The 24,121-nt window shown below is 56.5% G+C and overlaps 1 protein-coding gene across 3 annotated transcripts in view; it reads right to left on the bottom strand.

Annotated features, from left to right (window-relative positions):
- The window catches only part of ATP6V1C2 (ATPase H+ transporting V1 subunit C2), a 60,236-nt gene that overhangs the window by 4,686 nt on the left and 31,429 nt on the right, over positions 1–24,121 (bottom strand). For 2 of the 3 annotated variants that reach the window (XM_055122457.1, XM_055122459.1), the window contains exons 3-9: positions 19,590–19,675; positions 10,399–10,493; positions 5,583–5,674; positions 5,123–5,221; positions 4,523–4,591; positions 2,434–2,526; positions 2,216–2,309 (exon numbers count right to left, since the gene is read on the bottom strand). In XM_055122457.1, the coding sequence (XP_054978432.1) occupies positions 2,216–2,309; positions 2,434–2,526; positions 4,523–4,591; positions 5,123–5,221; positions 5,583–5,674; positions 10,399–10,493; positions 19,590–19,675 (628 nt within the window). Of the gene's footprint in view, positions 1–2,215; positions 2,310–2,433; positions 2,527–4,522; positions 4,592–5,122; positions 5,222–5,582; positions 5,675–10,398; positions 10,494–18,730; positions 18,761–19,589; positions 19,676–24,121 lie in introns of all 3 variants that reach the window. The other variant, XM_055122458.1, reaches the window with a different exon arrangement.

Here is a 24,121-nt window from a genome sequence, read left to right as displayed (position 1 = left end):
TGATTTATTAATCTTTCGGCAGAGAGGGCGCGGCAAACACACAGATGTCATTCTCAGGGCCTGGAGAGTGCGGGGAGGGAGCCAGCCGGAAGGGCAGGCCCGGCTGGGGCGGCTGGTCGAAGGCTCTGGGGGTTCAGACCCCAGACGGAGCTGATGGCTGGCTGGGCGGGTCAGCCTCATCCCCCTTCCTGCCTCCCGGCTGCCGCCACCTCCCCCAAATAGCCGGGAAGGCAGGGGCAGGACCAGGGGCACTGTTGGTGGTGCGGGGAGTGGGGGGTCGCTTAGACCAGGGGAGCTGTTTGTCTGGACTCGCCAGCTTGCCTGGGCATTCAGGGTGCACAGAGCGCCCCACTCCATACCCACATGGCACCCTCTGCCATGTCTCTGCGAGCAGGTGGGATTGTGGGGAAACGCTCCCTTTGCTCTCCTCGGGGACAGCCCGGGACCTTGCCTGCTGCTTCAGGTTGACAAGCCCCAGGAGGACACTTGCTGCTCACCACCACCTCCACACGGTCATGGGGGCGCGGGACTCCCCCAGCGCACTCCCTGCCTGCTTCCACCTGGCAAAACTATAAGTGTCTCTGGGTTCTTCACCATCCAAGTTTCTTTCCCTATGCAGAGATGCCTTCCCTGGGCCCCAGGGCAGGTAGGGGGCGCAGGGGGCAGGGGGTCTACATCATAGGGGCTGGAGCCATAGTATAGCAGGGAGGGCATTTGCCTTGCACACGGCTGACCCGGGTTCGATCCCCGGCACCCTATATTGTCCCCCAAGCACTGCCAGGAGTAATTCCTGAATGTAGAGCCAGGAGGAAGTAAGCCCTGAGCAGCGCCAGGTGTAGACCAGAAACAAAAACAAAAATGAAGAATACACGGCATCTGAGCCCCAGTGGCCCTGAGCCCGGGCAGCAGGTGTCGGCTCTTGGCTATCACTGGCTGCAGGCCCTTGCCTGACACCATTTGGGTACTGTCTGGGCCCTGCCCAGGGGCGTGGGGGTTAGGGCCAGGAATGCACGGAGCAGGACAGAAGCTCCTCAAAGGAGAGCACAGCGTCCCGGGAAAAAGGGCAAGGACAGAGGAGAACGCTGTGGGGTTCAGGCTGGTGGAAGAGCCCCTTTCCCGCCGGGCTGTGAGGCTGCGAGGCCTCGGGGCCCCGGGCTCTGGCTTGGCCTGTGTCTCCACGAGGGGACACCCTTAGGAAGGGGAGAGAGTCGGGGGTTCGGAGCAGACCAGCCCCTCATAAGTGGGGGGCTGCCCTGAACCCACTGTGTCCGCACCCTCGTGGGGGTGCCCCAAGCAGGTGACAGGCACTTCCCCAACATCCGCCCTCGTTCCTCCCAAAGCTGGAGGGACCCCTGAGGAGGGGGGCGGGGGGAGGGGTGGGGAAGCCCATTTCAGAGGGAACATGTCCAGAATCCTGGGGAAAGGCCTTTGGCCAGGTGGAGCTGGACGCGCAGAATCCCTGGGTGGAGGTCCGGAAGGGCCCGGGGCCAGCGCTGGGCGGGGAGCACATTCTCAGGCTGCCCACCTGCACACGGGCCGCCCGGAGGCCTGGGGCACATTCTGTTCATTCCTCCCTCCCAGCCCCCCAGCACCACGGGCCAGCACCGGGGCCGCCCACAACCCTCCCTGGTGGGCACGGGGCCGGGGACCCTAGACGGGGCACACCGCACGGCAGGCCCCTCAGGGCACCGCACTGGACGGTGCTCACCTTTGCCCTAGAGTGTCCCTTCTGCCCATCCCCGAACACAGTGCCCTGCCCCGGGCTCTTGGAAGCGGGGTGCCTCCACGGAGGAGACCGCCGGGGCAGGCACGGGGGCTACAGTGGAGACTTGCCAGCTCCCCGCCTGAAGCTAAGGGGAAGAAATCCCACGGCGAAGGCTGTCTCCAGGGCTTGGAACCATAGTGAGGGGGACAGCGGGTGGCCGACCCTCTCTGGGCGCCCCCTCCTGCCTGGCCGGGCCTGACGGGCAGGGACACGGCAGGATCCTCTCCCAGGGAACACAGGGAGCATCCTGGGGCTCCCCTGCAGTGTAGAGCCCCCAGGGGCTCCTAGGGAGGGTGTGGGGGGGTGGACTGAGACAAGGTCCCAATGGGCAGAGTCCGCACCCACACAAGGCTCGTCCTGGCCCTCCCCCCACCCCCCAGAACAGCTGCCTGGAAATGGCCCCAGGGAGGGGAGGGGCCGGGCCTCTGCCCTGGGGTGGGGTGTACTCACATACTGTTGCTTCTTATCGGACAGCAGGCGGGTCATCTCCTCCCTTTCCCTCTTAATTTCTTTTTCGTCATAGTAAAACTCACGCACGGTGAACCTGGAGGTGGGTGGGGGGCAGAACCACCAAGTCTGTGCGTGCCTGAGAGAGACGCAGTGCGGGGGCGGGGGGGGGGCGGGGCGGGGAAAGCGCCTTCTAGCGCCCACCCGGCCGCGGTCCTTACTTGTTCTCTTTGGCTTTGATTTTGAAATCCTCGATCACCTTCCGAAAGAGCGTCACGGTGAAGAGGCCGCCCTCGCCGTCCTCGGCGATGAGTCTGTGGGAGGGAGAGACAGACGGGATCCCCAGCTGGTCCTGGGCCCGGGGACGTGGGTCAGGGCAGAGGTCAGCCTGGCGGCCTGGGCTGGGGAGCGGGCAGCTGGCCTGGAAAGTCCCCGTGGTTAGTTCCAGACCCCCCGCCCCCTCCCCTCAGGTCCGCCAGGTCTCCTCGCTATGTCCCCTCTGCCCTTGCTTCTTCTCCGGGCTGAGACCTGGGGCACGGGGTCCGAATCAGGCCTAGCAGGGGAGGAGGAGGAGGAGGAGGCCTGAGGCTGGGCCATTGGCTCCTGGAACGCCTGAGAGATCAAAGCTGGTCACCTGGCCTGGAGGACACGCAGGGCAGCACGGCCAAGCTCCAGGGGCGGAAACAGGCTCACCATGTCCACGTCCCGTCCAGCACCCTGGGCTTCTACTCAGACGGCCTCCCTGGCACAGTACTAATGTGACTGCTGCTGACCAGGCCACCCGATGGTGGGGGTCCCGTGGGCAGACTGGCAGGGCCCCCCTTCCTGTTTATCACAGCCCCCTGTTCCAGCCCAGCTCTGGAGGGGCTGACCCCTGACTTGGCCTCCTACTCCTTCAGCCTCACTCCTTCAGGGACCCCGGGCTGCCACTGTCCTGTTTTCTTGGTGAGCAGGTGGCCCGGCCCTGAATGGGTGGGTCAGGGGCTGGAGCCATAGCACAGCGGGTAGGGCATTTGCCGTGCACGCAGCTGACCCGGATTCGATCCCCAGCATCCCATATGGTCCCCTGAGCACCTCCAGGAGTAATTCCTGAGTGCAGCGCCAGGAGTCACCCCTGTGCATCACCGGGTGTGACCCAAAAAGCAAAAAAAATAAAAAAATAAAATAAAACCCCCCAAAAAAACTGAATGGGTGGGTCAGAGGCCAGTGGCCTCCCGAGGCCAGGGGAGGGGATGGAGCCACCCTGCTGCCAAGCTCTGGACCGGGAGGCAGATGCAAGGTTGGGCACAGCTGTGCCCACTCAGTGCTGGCTCTTAAAATGCCAAGCGACGGAAAAGGTGTGGAGACTCACGAATACCCACAGAGCAGCTGATGATGTCAAAGGGTTCTCCTGGGATCATGGATGGTGCTCAGCGTGGTTAGAGCACATGCCCAGCGGTGCGAGGCCCCGAGTTGGATGCCGGGCATTGCACAGCGCCCCCCCCACCACGCCCCAAGCTCTGCCACTGTGTACCCAGGGGGATGCTGCACCAACAGGTTCCTCTGGGCGTTCCCCAGCACTGGGGAGGGTGACCCGTCTAATTCATGCTCATGGTCACAACTGTGAACACTGATTGGGCTGCGGTAGAAACCCAGGGGCCTGCCTTGACCGGTGCCCTATGCTGCCCCGGCCACGCCCCGCGCGGCCCGACCACGCCCCGCGCTCTCGGCTTGGTGCCTCCCAGGGCCCCCAATTCTCCGGTGCTCTGTGCATGCCCAGTCACTGCCGTTTCTGTCCTGTCCACTCAGGGACATTCGCTGCGTGGCTGTGTGCCACTTGCCCTGGGGGCTGGCTCTTCCCCCTGTAATCTCAGGGTGGCGTCCACTGCCCCTTGGTTTTCTCAGGGCTGGGGAAGGGTCAGCAAAATGTGCCTTTGTCCCTCTGCTAACAAGTCCCGCCCCCAGGCCCACACCTGACCCAAGCCCAGCAGCCACCTACAAGACCCTGCCCGGATCCACTCTGCTGCCATCTAACTGGGTCCAGGTGGGTGGGAAAGAATCAATGCCAAGGAGAGGAGACCTAGGCCCCACAGCAGCCAGGGAGGGCTTCCTGGAGGCAGCAACAGGGTTTGCAGAATTCTGGAGGCTGAAAGGAGTTGGGCCGGTATGGCCTGGCAGACACAAAAGGCCCAGCGTCTGCAGGCAGGGGGACAACTGAGGAGGGCTGCGGGGGGGTGGGGGCTCTGTGCATGCTCAGGCGTGTTTGGTGCTGAGTAACCCCAGAGCACTCACAAGTGCCCAGCACAGGCTCTGGGGAGGGGTCCCACTCACTTGGTTGACCTCGGGACCACCATGTCGGAGAGGGATTCGTAGGTTTTCTGCCACTGTGTGTAGCTCTGTCTGCGGGATATAGAAGCATTTGGTGATTTTTGCAGAAAGGCCGTGAGTGGTCAGAGAGACAGCACAGGGGCTAAGGCCTTGCACACGGCCCAGCTGGGCTCAATCCCAGCAACCAAGCACTTGCCAGGAGTGATCCCAGAGCAGGGGGCCAAAGTAACCCCTGAATACAGCCAGGTGTGTCCCCCCCTCAAAAAAAAATTAAAGAAGAGCAAAGGCTGGGGTGTCCTGAGCACTTAGAAACCCAAGCATGCCCTCTTCCCAAGGGGCCGAGGGACCAGAGAGTGCCCGCTAGCCTTAAGGCCCTGCTGCGGGGGCCGGGAACTCCCTGCCAAGCCCCACTCACGAGGTCCAGATGCATATGTGGAGCCCCCACCAAAGGGAAAGGACCCAACCTGTGGGGGCCCCCGAGACAGAGATGCTCCGCCCCCGCCAGCCAGTTGCCTCCAGGGGCTGCTGAGGTCCAGACCATGGGCACCCCCCCCTCTCCCCTACTGGGCCGGCCGGTCCCCCTCCCCCATCATCAATACTTACTTGGGGACGATGACCAGCAGGGTGACGAGATACTCGGAGTCCAGCACAAAGTCCTCCTTGTTCACGATGTCGCTGAGAGTGCGGGTGAAGAGGTTCCCCCTGGGCCCAGGTGGGACGAAGGGGTGGTCAGCGGAAGGGCGGGGGCGGGGGGAGAGGGGCAGAGTCTTCGGGACCCTGAGTGTCCCGCACAGGGTGTCTCCTGCAGACCCTTCCCAGCACAGGGGCCGCAGCGCGCATGCTCCCGGGGCTCCAGCCCACCCCCCCCACCCCCGCACCCCCCGCCCCAGGCCGCCCACTCCCCGTCAGCAAGGCCCTGAAAGGAGCCGGCACGCGAGCCCTCGGGCATCCCAAGCCAAGGCCAACGTTTTAGGCAAAATCTCAGCGCTGTCCAACCGTCCATCCGCCTGTCTGTCTGTCTGTCCGTCCACCCGCCGGGCACGCCTGGTCCGCAGGTACTCACATGGACCTCTTCTCCAGATTTTCCAGGTTGGTCTTCAGGGTGTTGTAGGCGACCGTGCGGGACTTCAGGTCCGTCTCGATCTGGGCCAGTTGCTGTGGGGAAAAGCCAGAGGGGCGAGAGTGGGCCCCGTTCCCACGCCCAGCCCCGCGGCGCCCGCCCGTCTTCGGGGAGCCCACTCCTGCTCAGAGGCAGCCCAAAGAAAGGCCCTGGGAGGCAGACACGGAGTGGACACGGGGGTGCTCCCAGGGCTGCCCAGTGACAAGCCCAACCTCGCCACCTCACGCTGTTGACTGGCCATGGCCCTCATCACGGCCTCAGGCGCGTCAGGCTCCCGCCACCCTGGGCCTGCAGGCCCAGCTGACCAGGCGGCGGAGCACGGGCCCCGGGAACTGCAAGGCCCCAGAGCACTGAATAGCACAATCCTGGTCCCCAAGCACTGCTGATGTGATCCCCCTCCCCCAGTAGCTTGGAAAAACAAAACAAAAATTTTAAGTAAAAGGAAACTAGAACTAGGGATGGGACGCAGTGAGAGAGTACTGCCGCACATGATTGAGGTTCCAGGTTCAATTAACTACTGGCACCACACAAAAAATAATTAAATTAAAAATTTATAGACGCTCCATTCTGGAGTTGCCTACATCCTGGCTCACTGGGGAATTTCTCTTCCTTAAGAAACCAGCCAGGGGTGGGCAGTTGGCTTGGAGGGGCGGGAGGGATACTGGGGACACTGGTGCAGGGAAATTACACCGGTGGAGGGATGGGTGTTGGAACATTGTATGGCTGAAACCCAACCATGAACTCCTTTGTAAAATAATAATAATAATAATAATAATAATAATAATAATAATTTAAATGAAACAAAAATGTAGAAATCAGGCAATGCATAGATGCGACAGATGATGTGGGACATTCTGAATCATCAGATCTTAAATGGGTGATGTATAGGGCAGGAAAAATTTTGGTATCCCCAGTAACCCCCCCATACACACACAGCTGAAGAATATACTTTACACCTGAATGTCTGTTATTTTGGGGGAAATTAAGGGAAACAGTAATGACATGGGAAACAGTAATGACAAGGAGATATTGAACTGTTCTCATATTCTACATTTTGATGTTTGATCTCTAATTTTTTTTACTATTAAAACAACTTTCACTTCTAATTTATCAGTTACACAGGCAGGGTGGGGGGCTGGGGAGGAGGGGTTGTAGGGGGGAGGTTTACTGTGGTTCTTGGTGGTGGAATATATGCACTGGTGAAGGGATGGTTGTTCGAGCATTGTATAACTGGGACTTAAACCTGAAAGCTTTGTAACTTTCCACATGGTGATTCAATAAAATAAAAAAAAAATTTAATTTATGAATTATTATAGCTATTGGAGAAATTGCAAAAATAGTGCAGAGAGATCCAGGGGCCAGTTTTCCCCATTGATAAATCCATAATAACAGGATAACCTCATAACCAGGAAGCTGACAAGGGTCTTTGTTTTTGCTTTTTCAGTATTGGGGATCAAAGTTGGGGCCTCACACATGCATTTTTGCCTATGTCACTTCCTCAGGCCTAAGAATAATATGCACATACATACACACGCACACACATACATACACACATACATACTCACATACACATGCACATACACGCACACCCATACACACAGGCATACATATATGCACATACATGCATGCACACACACACAAACACACACACATGCATACACATATACACTTAGAATGTGCTCATATTTTTAAGGGGGGGTGGGGAAAAACCCAAACAATTCCTACATCTCTTTATTTTCCTGATTTCGCCAGCGCCAATGAGAAGCTACAAAGGAGTGACTGGAAACCAGTGCAACTGGATGGACCCAGGCTTAGGAAAACAGCCAGGCCCAGCTCTGACCTCCGGTTCCCAGCCTGCCTGGCTGTGCAGCCCAGGGCCAGTTGCTGAACCTCTCTGGGCCCAGAGCCACAGTCCTGCACTAGCCAACTCCCCCGCCATCAGCCCCTCCCTGTGACTGAGTCACGGAGGCCAGGTGTGGGTCACACTGTGATTCCTGGCGAGAGGCCAGGCAGGGCACGTGCTCGCCGGAACCAAACCCTTTCCTGCCGCACCTTGCATACGGGAGGCGTCTCCCACTCCCCACCCGGGGCGGCTGCGAGTGGCCCTTGGGCTCCCTCCAGAGTACCCAGAAATGTTTTTGGTGGTGGAGACACTCGGTTAGTGCCCCCCGCAGTGAGTCAGCAGGGATCAGGCCCTACCAGCCACGGGGCACACGTGTGTGGTGAGAATGGGACTTCTGCGTCACCGTGGGGACAGGGCGGATTCTCTGAATGGCAGCCCGGCTTGGCATGCGGGATGCCCAGGTCTGATCCCAGAGCCATGTGGCCTGCCAAATTCCAGCAGGAGTGATGGCCGAGCACAGGGCCAGGAGTAGCCCACCCCGAGCACGGCCGGTGTGGTTCTCAAAGCAGAACAAAATGAAGAAGGAACTGCCAGCCGTGCCCTGTCTCTGGAGATGGGCACCTCACAGCTGGAGCCTGGGCCGGTGACGTGCTGGTCACTGCACAGCCACCCGGCCAGCTGCTTCCGGGAAGGATCACAGGCAGGCTCAGTTCCGGGGTGTTGGCCATGTCAGGCACCGCCGAGAGCCTGAGCATCAGGGCCCGGGGTCCACACCGTGGCTGTGTCCACGAAGGCAGTTCCTGACCAGGCATTCCTGGCTAACAGATTCAGACGCGTGTGACTGCGGCCAGCCCGGCAGACGGTGGCCAGGATGGGGGCAGGTGCCCAGAGCAGGGACTGCAGAGAGGACCCCTGGTGAGGGCCAGGCTCGGGGTAACCCCCCAGCACAGCTCAGGTCAGCAAGACTCCGGGCCCGTGGACACTGGGGCTCGACCCGCGCGCGGCCTTTCAGCTTCTGAAAAGGGAGGAGGGGCCCCTGCACTGTTAGAGCAGGTGGAAGGCCCCCCACCAGGAGCCCCAGGGGCCGACACAGGTCAGGAGAGGGTCAGAACCAAAGCACCCAGGATGCTCACAGATGCTGGGGGCTGCCGGGTGCAGGGGTTTCCTCCCTGCGGAGGTAAGACCACCGGGCCCAGAGAGCCACACTGCGGCAGGAAACTGGGAGCCCCAGGGAGTGGGGACAGAGAGAACAAGTGAAGAGCTCGCAGGCCTGTCCGCGCTGCTGCCACTTCCCTGGTCAGCCGTCCGTTTGTCCTCTGAGCCCCTCCTTCCTTTTCCCGAGTGCAGCCCGTCACCTTCCTGCCTCAGATCCCCGGAGTTAACTGTCCTCTCGGGAGATAAGGATGAGACCACAGGACACAGTCACGTGCCCGGGGACCATTGTGGCTCACGGGCAACCACCAAAGCGGGTGGTGTCTCCTCACCACCACCCACAGAGTCGCTCTTAGGGCCCCCTGGACAAGAGAGGAACCGGGTTCCCCCTCCAGCCCCCACCTCAGTGTCCCCCAATGCAGGCCCAGGTGAGCACGGTCCCTGAAGCACCCATCCCAGGGCGGCCCATGGCCTGACTCCTGATCTGGGAGGTCTAGCGCGGGGCAGACCCCAGCGTGGCCACAGTGGGCGTGGGCTCCCAGGGCCTTCCAGAATCACTGCCCAACTGTCCCAGAGGCACGGGCACCTCTGGGATGCCAGCAGGGCTCCGGGAGCCGCACCCAGATTCCAAGCCTGCCCTCCCCGCCCCAAATTCCCAGAGCCCGGCGGCTGCCGGCGCCCACAGCTGCCAGGAGCTGGCACAGGGCGGGGCGGTCTGCGGCCACCGCCTGCCCCGCCCCGCCCAGCCCTGCCCTGCCACATGGGGTGTCTGTCGCCGCCGCTGTGTGCAACAACGAGGCTTTGTTCCCCGACACCCAGGCCAGCGAAGGAGTGGGTGCGGGCGATCACTGACCCTCAGCCTCAACTCCAGAACTGGGTCCTCACGGGACAGACTGGAGTGGGCGTGGGGGAGGGTGGGGGAGGCCCAGCTGCCCTCACTCTTGGAGGCAAAGCCAGAGGTGGCAGGACCAGGGGGGGTGCACGGGGACGCCCCGTCTGGCCTCACTTATTGTTGCAGGTGCCTCCGTGTCGGGGTGACGCCTCCCATAAATGCCTCCCAGGACTTGGGCTGGGCACCAGCCTCCACCACAGCACATAGCTGGTGTCACATAAACGGTCACCTGGTGGGATGAAGGGGGCGGAGGGAGGACCTCTCCATCCGTACGTTTGCGAAGGGTAGTGACGGAGTTAGCTCCCTGGAGCCACTCCCGTGCACAACACACAGCCCAGGGGCTCAGCTGGCGAGGGACCCCCGCGCCATGCCATGATGAAGCCCGTCACCGTTGGATCTCGGGGCTGTCGCAGTCAGGAGTGTGATCCCCAGTGAGCGCATGTGCCGGCCCCACAAAGAAAGCGTGCAAGCTGGTGAGCACCAGGGCTGGGCAGGTGATTGGCACCATGGAGCGTGCCCACAACAGAGAAAGAAAGGGGAGATCAGGGAGAGAGGGGGACAGTGAATGGGCACCAGGACTGGGTCCAGAGCACGGAGGGGACAGGCTGCCTGCCCGGTGCTGGAGAGGAGAGAGGAGACGGGGAATACAGACACCCTGGCAAAGGCCTCACTTCAGTCCCTGGGCTCCAGCCAGAACTGGAGAGAGGCAGACAGAGCGGGGACCTGGGGTCACTCAGCACAGCCCCGGTCTCCAGCCTCCTGGGAGTCCCTCTAACCTATTTTGTCTGGGGACAAAACAGCCACCGCTGCACCCCGGAGCGAGTCCCCACACAGAAGCCGAGCAGCCGCCCTGAGAGGAAGCATCCCCTTACCTTGGCGAGCGTGTCCACCACACTGACCAGCGGCTGCTTTGCAGGGTACTTGGCCATGTCCCACTCGAAGTGGGTCACAAAGGACGTCAGGTCGACTGGAAGGACACAAGCACATTTCCATGGGTGAGCAGCTCTCCTCTGTCTCCCGGGACACCCACCCAGGACCCCGCTGAGGAACACGTCACCGCCGCTGGGTGCAGTACAGCCCCCGACTCTCACTATGAAGGTGGCTGCTCCCCAGATCTATGTGGGGGTGATGCTGCTTTCCAGCGGGAGAAGCCCCCCACCCCAGGAGCTCATCTGGAGGGGCCGGCCACTCTCTGGCTTTCCTAGCTGGGCCCCTAGGACCACAGAGACAGACCATGGCCCAGCCTGCCAGCAAAGAGTCTCCGCCAACCCGTCCTCTTATTGGTTTTGAATTTTGTCTTGTTTAACTGCAGCAGGCCCAGGGCCCCACACAGGAGACAGACATTTACTGCTCAGCCGTGTCCCCAGCCCCCAGCCCCGACCCCCCACTGGCTCTAGCCTCAACAAGGCATATTCGATGCTGGCCAGACCCTGGCTGGCATGTGTGGATGCCGAGCCCACCCAGTGGGGCTGTGTGGTTCTTGGTGGACATGATCACCCAGGGATGGGGGCACTTGCAGATTTCCTGGGGCGGGGGCTAAACTGGAGGAGAACCATGGGAAAGAGAAGGCGGCAGGAGAGACGGGGACAGGAGAAGCTAAGACGGAGCAAAGTGCCGGGCCGGGAGGAGCCTGTGAGCAGGAGGTTACATTGCAGGAGGGACACTGGGCACCGCCGGGCTGTGCTCCCCAAGAGGACCATCATGATGTGGGCCACCGACGGGAGACGAGAAGAGCTCAAATTGGGATCTCTTGAGTTGGGGATGTGGGTACCTAGATCCCCAAGGAGCAGCTGAAAACAAAACGGAGTTCACCAGAGATACCACTTCTTAGCCTCTACCCCTGAAACATGAATTCGAAAGGATCTGTGCACAGTTGTGTTCACTGAAGCACCAGTACAAAAGCCAAAATGTAGAAACAACCCAAATGCCCAACTACAGGTGAATGGATCAAGAAGCAGTAGTAGATATACACAATGGAACAGTACACAGCTCTAAAAAAGAACAAGAGCACTCCACTTCCAGCCACATGGATGGAACTAGAGGATAGCATGCTGAGTGTAATCAGTGAGCAGGAAAAGGACAGACATAGATTGATCTCTCAAGTGGCACTTACTAAAGATACACAGCTGCAGACCAGAGTGAGAGTACAGCGGGTTGGGTATTTGTCTTGCATGTAGCTGACCCGGGTTCAATCTCCACATCCCACATGGTTCCCCAAGCACTTCCAGGAGTAATTCCTGAGGTGCAGAGCTAGGAGTAACCACTGAGCATTGATGGCTGTGCTCCTCCCCCAAACAAAACAAAAAGATACACAACAGGGTAGCAACAAAGGGCCAAAGGCAACAAACTGACTCAAACAACTGAGTTTGTGAATGAGGGGGTGGGGGGGAGGAAAGAGCCGGGTGCTGGGGTTCTTGGGGGAAGGAGGTGGGTACACTGGTGATGGGTGTGGTGTTGGAACTATGGGCATGAGAAATCATCACTAACAATATTGTGAGTCACAAAACCCAAATAAAGTTTTGTTTTGTTTTGTTTTAAAATAGGGGTTCGGGGGCTGGAGCAATAGCACAGCGGGTAGGGCGTTTGCCTTGCACGTGGCCGACCCGGGTTCGATTCCCAGCATCCCATATGGTCCCCTGAGCACTACCAGGAGTAATTCCTGAGTGCAGAGCCAGGAATAGGGGTTCTAAGCAGCTTTTGGCAGAAATGCATCTGGACTGAGCATTAAACTACAGTGCTGTGCCACCCTGGGTGGGGAAAGGTGTCCCTTCTGCCTTTTCTCCCTGGTGGCGCGGTGGCTGCCATCTTTCCAGAGCCTATTGGATAGCCAGGTATCATGCAGTGACATGACATGAGGGGCCTCTCGGGATGGGGGGGTGGAACCGGCCTCTCTCCTCGCCCTGACGAGGCCCCAAGTTGCTGCCCATTACTAGCTCCTGGCTCCTGAGCGGCCATGATCCCAGAGGCACACAAACCAATCTTGGAACCCGGAGGCTTTTGACGGAAATCCCTCTAGACTTATTACTGAAATATCAGAAATCCATGCAAAGTGGCCACATGACATCATATGCTCTTCATAATCAGAAATAGAAAGCAAATTATCTAATGATCCCTTTTTGGCAGGTCTGATTGTTGGGGAAAGTTCCAAATAATAATGGTGGGTCTTTTGTCTAAATATTGAATGTGATCAAAGTGGAGGGAGAGTCACTTTCTCCAGATGGAGCCCTGGCGACACTGAGCAGCAACTAACACGGCTCCGGGATTCGGGACTGGGACACATCCGAGCCGCAGGGGGGCACTGGAGTGGGGCGGCACCAGCCCAAAACTCCAAGTGGTCCTGGCCGCCGGAAGTCACGCCCTCGACCCACCCTCGGCGCCATCTTCCCACAATCAACAGAGAAGCGGCAGGCATTCTGGTGAGCAACGCGGCCCGGAAAATGCTCCGGACCCGAATTGGGGCCAACAACACCGGGGAGCCGGAAGGAAAAGGTGCAGCCTGCACACCTTCTCCAGATGGAGCCCTGGCGACACTGAGCAGCAACTAACACGGCTCCGGGATTCGGGACTGGGACACATCCGAGCCGCGCGGCCGCTAACGTGGCTGCGTGACCTTTTCTAAAACCTGAAAACACAGAATCTTTTAATGGAAAACTAATTATCAAATGCTTCCTTAATAGGGTTATCTTGTTTGGGGGTATAACTCCCACAACAATAGTGAGTTTTGTGTTGAAATATGGAATGTAATCAAGATGAAGAGAAAATGAAGTGAAATTCATCAGTTATACAGTTGGGGTGGGGGGCAGGGGGTATACCGGGGATTTTGGTGGTGGAATATGGGCACTGGTGAAGGGATGGTGTTTGAATATGGCATAACTGGGACATAAACCTGAAAACTCTGTAACTTTCCACATGGTGATAAAATAAAAAAAAAAATAAAAACAAATCTGAATGACAAACAAAAAAAAAGTGGAGGGAGAGTAAAGTGGGAATCATCTGCCACATAAGCAGGGGGAGGAGAGGCATGGGAGTATACTGGGGTTCTTGGTGGTGGAACATGTGCACTGGTGAAGGGATGGGTGTTTGATCATTGTATGACCGAGACTTAAACTGGAAAGTTTTGTAACTGTTCTCACGGTGATTCAAAAAATAAAAATTTAAAAATAAATAAATTTTTTAAAAATAGGGGTTTGGAGTGGAGGAATGGATGCCAGCAGGTGGGGAGCAAAAAAGTAGCCTCAACTGAAGCTGCTGTGCTTGATACTCCCCCCCCGCCCCCCCCCCCCCCGTAGCCAACACTGCGTGGACCTCAACTACAATACAGGATTTTTTTTTGTAGTGAGAATACTTGAATGACATCTGTTGTCATCCTTTCATAAATAATGTTTATAGCAATAATCATGACAATACATTTACTTGCATTAATAAATTCTTTTTTGTCCTTAAAAAAATTGGTGATTGATTGCCTAAATGCATTGACTTGAAGGAAAACAGCATGTAGATATTCTATTCCTCTGTGGTGGTGTTAATATTTACATTTGAAGTTCTTTTTATAGTTCTTTTTAAAGTTTTAATTAAAAAATGCTTTTAATGAATCACCGTGAAGTAGTTACTGACTTACAAAGTTTCGTAATTCCATTTCAGTCATACAATGATAGAGCACCCATCCCTCCACCACTGCCCATTCTCCACCACCAATGTTCCCAGTGTCCCTCCCACCCCCCCATCACCCCCGCTATGTTTAAAGTTTTAACTATGTTTTACTATGTGCTTCCATGTGCTATTTTGGATAAAGATACCTCATTTTCAATGAAGAAGTAAAACAAATTGAAATGAAAACAAACCTTGGACTCAGTCTGAGCAACTTAGGGCCCCAGGTGGGGAGGTAGAAGGGATCAAGACCTTCAAAAGGGGCAGGGAGTTTTCATCAACTACTTTGGAAGTCTGTTGGTACTCTGATGGGGGCTGTGATGCACTCACATACATCTCCAAAGAGTCAATTCGGGATTGTTTTACTGTACTCTTCCACCCTCTTCAGTACTGTGACCAGCTCTCCTCTGGTGATGTGGACACGGGCATGGACAGAGCCAGTAATTGAAGCTCCACGGTGAAAGGAGACCATGAGCTTCCAGGACCCTGGAACACCTCTGCCCTCCAGCACTGACCGCCGTGCCTGACAGAGGAAGGTCAGGCCAGCACATCGCTGGCCACTGGGGATGACCCAGATGAGAAGAGGCCCTTGGGATGCCAATGGCGAAGGAATGGCAAAAGCACCGCTGGTTTCAGAGCCACAACCAAGGGTGAGATCCCAGCACACAGCCAGATGCACGCGAGAATCCCAGCGAAATGACTGTCCCTCTGGCTGGGCCCCACAACCTAGTATGTGAGAGAGACCCCCAGTCACTGCAGTAATGGTAACAACGGGAAGGGCAAAAGTATGATTGGTTTTTGGAGCGCTGCAGAGATAGTACAGTGGGGAGGGCATTTGTCTTGCATGCAACCAACCCAGGTTAGATCCCCAGAATCCCACTTAGTCCCCCAAGCACTGCCAGGCGTGATTCCTGAGTGCAGAATCAGGAGTGTGCCAACCGCCCCCTTCACAAACAGTTTTTTTTTAAATATGCCATGCAGGGGCAGAGAGATAGTACAAGGGATTAAGGCACTTGCTTTGTATGAAGTTGGCTCCTGTTCAACTCCCAGCACCACACACAGTCCCCTGAGCCCTGGTAGGGGTCACCACTCCATAGGGTCCCCCAAGAACCACCAGGAGTGATTCCTAAGTGCAGAGCCAGAGCTAAGAACAGCCTGAGCACTGCTGGGTGTGGCCCAAACCCCTAAAGGTAGACTGATAGATGGGTTTAACAGAGGCAGATAAATGTAGGTAAGCAGATGCCAGCGGAGAGTAGACTGATGACAGTGACACATACGCCCGACCACAGAGGGGAGCCTATCTCCACGTACCTGGCGCTCACACAGTGGAACACCTGAGCCCTTGACCAGGAGCACTTGGCCGTCTGGAAGCCAGGAGGCGAGACCTCCCTGGGCTCCCCGCCCAAGCACACCCTCACCTCTGGTGTCCAGAACTATGTGAGGTCAGTGGCCACTCCTCAGGCCTCCCAGCACGTCCTATGCAGCAGCCCGGACAGACCTGGGCATGAACGAGGTACAAGTGGGGACTCTGGTATTGCCGCACTGAGTCAGGGACATGTCTCCAGGAGGAGTCAAGCCCAGGAGGAGCTAACGGCAGGCACGTCCGGATGAATGCAGGGGTAAGTCAACGATGAGAGGCACCAGCGGCAACAGCGGGCACAGCGCCACTTCCCGAGCCCCTGGCTGACACTGTCACACGTCCCATGAAAGTTACAGGCTTCCAGCTGGGGGCCAGCACCACCTACAACCTCGGGCCTAGCTCCCTCCGAGTCAAAAGGTGCTGGACACAGCTCGCCAGTCGAGGCACGCTCATCTTGAGAAGAAAAACAGGCCTGCGAGGTCTTCTGCAGAGCCAGAGACCAGGGACCAGGGACCAGCGGGGTCAGCCTGATGGCTTTAGGGTGGTGACGTGCACGCAGGGGCTAGCCAGACGATGGTGAGCTTGCTCATCTCCTGCCATAATCAGAGGGATCTGTGTCCTTCTCTGGGCAGCCGGGCAGAGATGCAGAGAACAGAGAACAAACAAAAGCAAAGGTGCCAGCAGAGAGCTGAGTCGTACGGGACCACGTACTCAGAGAAGAAATTGGGACTGGGAAGAAATCGTGACTCCCAGCGGCCAGCAGCCCTACTCACCCCCCCCCCCCAGGCAGCTCAGTGGCGGGCACTGCCCTCCCCACCACGTGCCCTGGACTTCACAGCGAGCCCCACAGGAGAGCCGATGAGAACGTGGCGGGCCCCACAGAGACAGCCCAGGGAGCGCGCTTTGCACGCAGCTGACCCAGGGTCGATCCCCGGCACCGGCACCGCAGCCAGACTGCCTTGGCCATCATTTACAGGACCCGCAGGATGACCGAGTTTGGGGAATCCTGATTAAGTCGCAGAGACCAACGGGCAGGAGGCCTCAGGCTGAAGAAACACAGTGACTCAGTGATGGACGATGTTGCCCTCCTGGAGAGAGGCAGTCTCTCAGAGCTGGCACCCCTGGAGCCGGGAGGCACCCAGTGGAACTGCTTTGTACGGAGAAAACAGCTCTGTACCTCCCTCTGCTCCTGAAGGCCCTCTTAGCTACAAGCTGCGAAAAGACACTGAGTGATCCATGTAACAAAATATATATATATTTTTATCACCGTCCCTCTCGGAGAGCCCAGCAAACTACCGAGAGTATCTCACCCGCACGGCAGAGCCTGGCAAGCTCCCCGTGGCGTATTTGCTATGCCAAACACAGTAACAAGTCTCACAATGGAGATATTACTGGTGCCCGCTCGAGCAAGTTGATGAGCAACGGGATGACAGTGACAGTGACAGATCAACCTTAGGGCCAAAGAGATAGTATGAGAGGTGAGGTTTAGCATGTGGCTGGCCCTGGGTCCATCCCCGGCACCATATATGGGCTCCTGAGCACTGCCAAGGGGTCGCTCCTGAACACAGAGCCAGGAATACACACACAGCACTGCTGGGTTTGACGCCACATTCCCCTAAACAATAATGGTGATTTTTTGTTGGCATCAACAAATATTCTCAGGGTAAAACACTGCTTTTTAGGGGGCTGGAGTGACAGCACAGCAGGTAGGGCATTTGCCTTGCATGCAGCCGACCCGGGTTCGATTCCCAGCATCCCATATGGTCCCCTGAGCACTGCCAGGGGTAATTCCTGAGTGCAGAGCCAGGAGTAACCCCTGTGCATCGCCGGGTGTGACAAAAGAAAAAAAAAAACCACTGCATTTTAGCAAATCCTGTCTGTGAAGATCTGTCGTGGGGAGGGGCTGGCAAGCGGGCGGCCCCAGCTGGACCCCTGGCCTCGACCCCACAGGCCAAGTGCCAGGCTGGCAGCACCTGTGTTGACTGCAGCCCCCACACCAACATGCAGCAATAGCCACCCCAACCTCCACCGCAGGGAGAGGGCGCCGGCAACCCTCTGAGGAGGGGCTTGCCCGAACCCTGCCAGAGTGAGCAGAGCCCAACACCCAGGGCTGCTCCTAGCACCAAAATCAGCCAAGTCTGGTCTGGGACCGAGGCATCCCCTGAGGCTAGAGGAAGGAAGGTCTTGGTAGGAAGAAGCCAGCCAGGGCACAGAAGGCACAGCCTGGTGGCTCAAAGTCCACAGACGCCCCAAAGAGCAGACCAGGGACACGGGACAGCTGGTGAGTCTGGGAGCCCAAAGGCAAAGGAAGCTGAAATCCAGAGTCAAAGAAGCCCCTGGACCCAGACACACAGGACCACTGGGGACAGGAGACAGGTGTGGGGGGAGGGGCGGGGTGGTGTGAGGGAGAGAGAAGGGAACTGGGAGGCAGGAGAAAAGAGAAGAGAAGATGGGGAGAGGGAGAGGAGAGGAGGGAAGGGAAGGAGAGGAGAGATCGGGAGAGGAAGAGGAGAGGTGGGAAGGGCAGGGGGTGGTAAGGAGAGGAGAGGTGAGGAAAGGAGAGAGGGGAGGAAGAGGAGAAGAGAGGAGAGGAGAGGAGAGGAGAGGAGAGGAGAGGAGAGGAGAGGAGAGGAGAGGAGAGGAGAGGAGAGGAGAGGAGAGGAGAGGAGAGGAGAGGAGAGGAGAGGAGAGGAGAGGAGAGGAGAGGAGAGGAGAGGAGAGGAGAGGAGAGGAGAGGAGAGGAGAGGAGAGGAGAGGAGAGGAGAGGAGAGGAGAGGAGAGGGGAGGGGAAAAGAGGCGGGGATGGGAGGGGAGGATAGGGGAGGGAAGGAGAAAAGATGGGGAGAGGAAGATGAGAGGAGAGAAGGTGAGGAAAAGGAATAGAAGAGAGGAGAGAAGACAGGAGGGGGAGAGGAGGGTAGGGGAAGGAAGGGGAGGCAGGAGGGGAGAGGAGAAGGGGAGAGGGACGAAGGGAGGGGCCAGTTACGGGGACAGGAGGCGGTGTGGGAGGGACAGACACACAATTGCTATCTGCATCATATGGGCATGGTGACCACGCTAAGAGGTGATTACTGGAAAAATCCATCGTAACCTGGTCACTGTCCCCCCACAACCAGATTGAGGGCCACTGTCGGGGGCATGCGGGGGCCACACACAGCACACACACACACACACACAGCACACTGAACACAACCTACTCTTTAAACATTTCATCTTTTCCTTTAGACCTGCAACACAATAGTGGGGTGTTATTAAACAGGATTAGCACACACAGCCCGGTTCCCACTGGGAGGCGAGACGAGCAAGCAAATGCGAGCGTCCCGGACGAGTGGGGGAGCGATGCGTCACAGAGTATAGTGCTAAACTAATACATGCTCTCGTCTTCAGTAGCTGTGCAGGGACGCACGGGCTGAATACTCTTGCAGATAATCAAACACCTCATCGGAGTATAAAGTACCTTTCGGAAGTTTACTTTTCTGGCTTACTTTAAAAGTACTCAATTGTACGTACACAGTTGCACAAACGTCGCTAGGCTCCGCAGCTTTAACCTACCAACACGGGGAGGCCAGAAATCCAATGTGAACCACCACAAAGCATCTGGGCCTCATCTGCCAACTTTCTGGGCACCTTCAGAGTAAAGGCTGGGCTGGAGATCTGCCTTGGCACACAGATCACCTTAGCAGGCTGGGTGGGTGGGCAAGGGGGCACAGATAAGCTTTTCCCACTGACACAAGGTGGAGGTGGGAGAGAGAGGGTGAGAGGGCCAAGCAGTAGATTCTGGCTGAGATGAGACCCCTCGAACCCCACTTTTCACTGGGTATTTCACCGAGGAATTTAGCTACGAGGGAGCCAGGTCAGATGCTTGGAAAATCCAATAGCACAGCTAAGAGCTCGTCACGAGGCCAGCGGCACTGCACAGCTGACCAGGTGCGTCTGGGTCCCATATGTCAACCCAGCCCCTCTCCCCCCGGGGGTGGGGGTGCCCTTATTCTTGAGTCGTGCCACAGCCCAGAGGGGCCCAGGGGCTCAAACGGGAAGAAGGCGGCAGGGACCTACCTCCATTGGCCAGTAGGTTCTCCTGCACCTTTCCTTTGGCGTCTTCCATCACGTCCACCACACTCTGGGCCATTCTCTTTATGAGGCTTTGGGGGAAGAACAGAAGGCTGGTTAAGCAGGGTGGGGGGAAGAAGGGCAGCAGGACACCCCCCCACCCCGAGGGGCAAGCTGGCCCTGGGGATGAGGAGACTTCAAACGTTCAGTGCCTGGGAACCAGTATTTCCACTTCTGAGAAGGCGTGTGAAGGAAGCGGGGCAACAGAAAGTGCATTCTGGAGAAGAAGACGCTCTCCACGGCGCCGCGGCCCAAAGCGAGAAGCTGGAAACCACAGGAAGGTTCCACAATAAGGGATTGTTCTGGGATGGTCGAGTCCGCTGAGGGACGACCAGGCAGCCGCTGAAAATAAGGCTCACAAGGAATTCCTAACGCCACGGAACAAGGCGTGCATTATAATGTTATGGCGGGGGGGGGGGGGCGCAGACTCCCAGATGCAAAACTGTTGGGTCTGCAGCATCTTGAAAATAGTCTTCCTGGGGGCTGGAGCAATAGCACAGCGGGTAGGGCGTTTGCCTTGCAGGCAGCCAACCCGGGTTCGATTCCCAGCATCCCATATGGTCCCCTGAGCACTGCTAGGAGTAATTCCTGAGTGCATGAGTCAGGAGTAACCCTTGTGCATTGCCGGGTGTGACCCAAAAACAACAACAAAAAAGTCTTCCTATACTAGAACCTAGTGTTGCTGGTTTTGACAGTTACAGCATTAAAATGCCTCCAGAGAGTTGGGAATGCCGACTGGTTCAGCCCTTCTGGAAAACAATTTGGACGACTCTCAAAAAATTAGATATTGAATTCCCATTTGACCCAGCAATACCACTGCTGGGAATATATCCCAGAGAGGCAAAAAAGTACAATCGAAACAACATCTGCACATGTATGTTCATCGCAGCACTGTTTACAATAGCCAGAATCTGGAAAAAACCCGAATGCCCCAGAACGGATGACTGGTTGAGGAAACTTTGGTACATCTATACAATGGAATACTATGCAGCTGTTAGAAAAAAAGAGGTCAAGAATTTTGTAGTCAAGTGGATGGGCATGAAAAGTTTCATGCTGAGTGAAATGAGTCAGAAAGAGAGAGACAGACATAGAAAGATTGCACTCATCTATGGTATATAGAATAACAGAGTGGGAGACTAACACCCAAGAACTGTAGAAATAAGTACCAGGAGGTTGACTCCATGGCTTCGAGGCTGGCCTCACGTTCCGGGGAAAGGTCAACTCAGAGAAGCGATCACCAACTACATTGTAGTCGAAGGCCATGTGGGGGAAGGGAGTTGCAGGCTGAATGAGGGCTAGAGACTGAGCACAGCGGCCACTCAACACCTTTATTGCAAACCACAACAGCTAATTAGAGAGAGAAAACAGAAGGGAATGCCTTGCCACAGTGGCAGGGTGGGGTGGGGGGGAGATGGGTTTGGGGAGGGTGGGAGGGACACTGGGTTTACGGGTGGTGGAGAATGGGCACTGGTGAAGGGATGGGTTCCCAAACTTTGTATGAGGGAAGTATAAGCACAAAAGTGTATAAATCTGTAACTGTACCCTCACGGTGATTCTCTAATTAAAAATAAATAAATTTTAAAAAAAAATAAAAAAAAATAAAAGTTTCATGACCACAAAAAAATAAATAAATAAAATAAAATAAAATAAAATGCCTCCAGAGAGAAGGTTTCAGACATGATGAGAAAAGCGCTGAGTCTGGGGTAGGAGGGAGCCGGTCCCCTGGGTCCCCAACCAATCACAAAATAGACCCTTCGGGCCAAATTTATTTCAGCTCTTTGGCGGTTCACCCTAGGATGCAGAACGTGGCCCATTTTGCAAGATTATTGTGAATATGAATTTAACTAAATCCGATTAAACTAATGACCTAATTGGCCCGGTAGGCGAGCGTGTGCGTGCCGGAGGCAGGGGAATTAGAGGGCCACGGGAAAACAGGCCAAACTGGGATCAAAGTTGAAAGGCTCTCGTGACCCAAATCTCTGTCTGGGGCCTGGGAGGGGACTGCATCTGTGGGTCACTGAGTGGGGACTGTCCACCAGGGCCTGTGGGTGCAACCTAGGAACGTTGGGGCAAAGACAGCATGGGCAACGCCCCCCCAAACCGTGGGGGAGGGAACATGCAGGTTTCCTACTGGTGCAGCCTGTATCCAGGACCCGAGTCTGAAAACGACAACTACAAAAAGTAATTAATAATAAAAAGAATTGCCAGAGGCCCAGGGTGGGTGATGGCTCACAGGGCTGGAGCACACGCTTTACGTGCAAGAGTCCATGGCCAGCACCAGCAGGTGAGGCCCCTGAGCAAGCACCAGGCATGCACCCCCCAAAAAATTAAATTAACTGTCAGGGAGACAACTCCAGTGGCTCTGGCTGGAAGTAAACTTTATTTAAAAAAAATTAAAATTAATGAACCAACACATACACATGAGAGAGAGAGACAGAGATAGACAGAAGCAGAGACAGACAGACAGAGAGAGACAGAGACAGGGGGCCAAGAGGAATCACAACTCTGGTAAATGTTACCTGGGTTAAGCTTTTCTTTTTTTTTTCTTTTTTTTTGGGGGGGGGGTCACACCTGACGATGCACAGGGGTTACTCCTGGCTCTGCACTCAGGAATTACTCTTGGCGGTGCTCAGGGGACCATATGGGATGCTGGGAATTGAACCTGGGTCGGCCGTGTGCAAGGCAAACGCCCTACCCGCTGTGCTATTGCCCCAGCCCCAGTTAAGCTTTTCTTACGGTTTGCAGAATCTATCAACGTTACAGAACATCTTATAGTCATTATTTCAAGCCATCCTGAGGAAAATTCTAGAAAGGATGTGTGCCCATCCCAATCCATAGGTGGAAAGACTGAGACCCAGAGAGCGCATCTGCCGCTCCCCCATCCCCCCAGTCTGCCTGTGGACCCTGAAGCTCTTGGCCGACAGGCTACGAGTCACCTTCACCGTCGCTGTGATGCAGGCTGACATCAAAGATGCTGACGTCTCCTGAGCAGCTCTGCCCCTCACTCCTTATGACGTGGGCACGTGACCTAGTCCTTCTCACGGTGCTTCCTTGTCTGTACAATGGGCACGACAGCCCTCACCTCACAGCTAACCCGCTGCCGTTAGCGCAAGGCTTCTAAAGGAGCAGAGCCTGGGAGATTGCTCAGGAATCTTCCGACAGCAGAACATGGGCAAGAGGAGAGCAGGCTGGCTTCCTCCCTCTTCCGGCACCCCCTGACTTCCTCCCCTCCCCCTCAGAGCTATACCTCACTCTCCAGCCCCCCCTCATCCCCATCCCCCACTCCCGATTATTCTCCTGTGTGACAGTGTCCTCAAAGGCCTATTGGGGAGGGACCCTGGCTGAAGCCTGCGCTCAAGGGCGGGTGCAATCCTTCAGCCAATCCCATCTGTTCGGCACCTGCGTGCCACAGTGCTATGAACAGAGATGCAGTGCATGCACTGAGGACGTGGCTCGGGGGGACAGGACGCACCTCACCTGTGTGAGGCCCTGGGTCCCAGCCCGGCTCTCAGAGCTGCTGTCCCTTACGCCAGGGCAGCTCCTCTTGGTTTACAAGGAGGTGTGTGTGTGTGTGTGTGTGTGTGTGTGTGTGTGTGTGTGTGTGTGTGTGTGTGTGTTGGCTCCCAGCAGCAGCTGGGTGTGGAACCTCACCTACAGTGACCTCACTTCCTTCAGGACCGACACACAGGCAGTGCTCCCTCGTCACGTGACCACATTTCCTTCACGAAGACATAAAGGAGGAGTTTGCTCGTCCCACCATTCACAATTCTTTGTACCTCTCAATTCCAGCCTCTAGGAAGAGTTTGGTGGCATGGACTGTCCATGGTAAGGCATGCAAAATTATCAGTGGACAACTCAGGGCTACGTGGTCCAATGAAGCTGGGGGGGGGGGTGAAATGTACATTGCATATCTCCCTGAGCCCAGGGATGTAACCCGGGGCGAGAACACATGACTTAGGCACCCTAGGTACTGCCTGGTGTGATAAGCAGATCCCATCACTGATGCAGAGACCCTCCCGCCCCAGAAATATAAACTAAAAGAGCCTGGGCTGAGCTACAGTACAGAGCCACAGCCATCGGATTGTGCCGTGAGAACCAGAATGACTGGAAGGAGTCCACAGGCTGCTGCCCTCTCTCTCTCCTCATTAAACTGCGCTTTAGTATACCTCAAAATTCTATGATACATTTTGTGGTCAGGTTGTCTCCATGAAAAAGCACTGAGCTGGGGCCCAGAGAGATGGCACGGGAGGTCAGGCACTTGCCGTGTGAATCCCGACACCACATATGGTTCCTTGAGTGTTGCCAGGGGTCACTCCCACGCATCCTCCGGGGTGGCCTGAATTCACCTTTCCAAACCAATACAAGGGAAAGTACTAATTTTATTTTGTTTGTTTTGTGTGGGAGCCACATCCACAGTGCTCAGAGATGATCCCTGGCTCTGTGCTCAGTCGACCAAACACAGTGCCGGAATGAGGGCC

This window comes from Sorex araneus, chromosome X, assembly GCF_027595985.1.
Source record: "Sorex araneus isolate mSorAra2 chromosome X, mSorAra2.pri, whole genome shotgun sequence".
NCBI lineage: Eukaryota > Metazoa > Chordata > Mammalia > Eulipotyphla > Soricidae > Sorex > Sorex araneus.
Note: the sequence above shows the minus strand (reverse complement) of the source record. Positions and strands in the feature narration are given on the sequence as shown.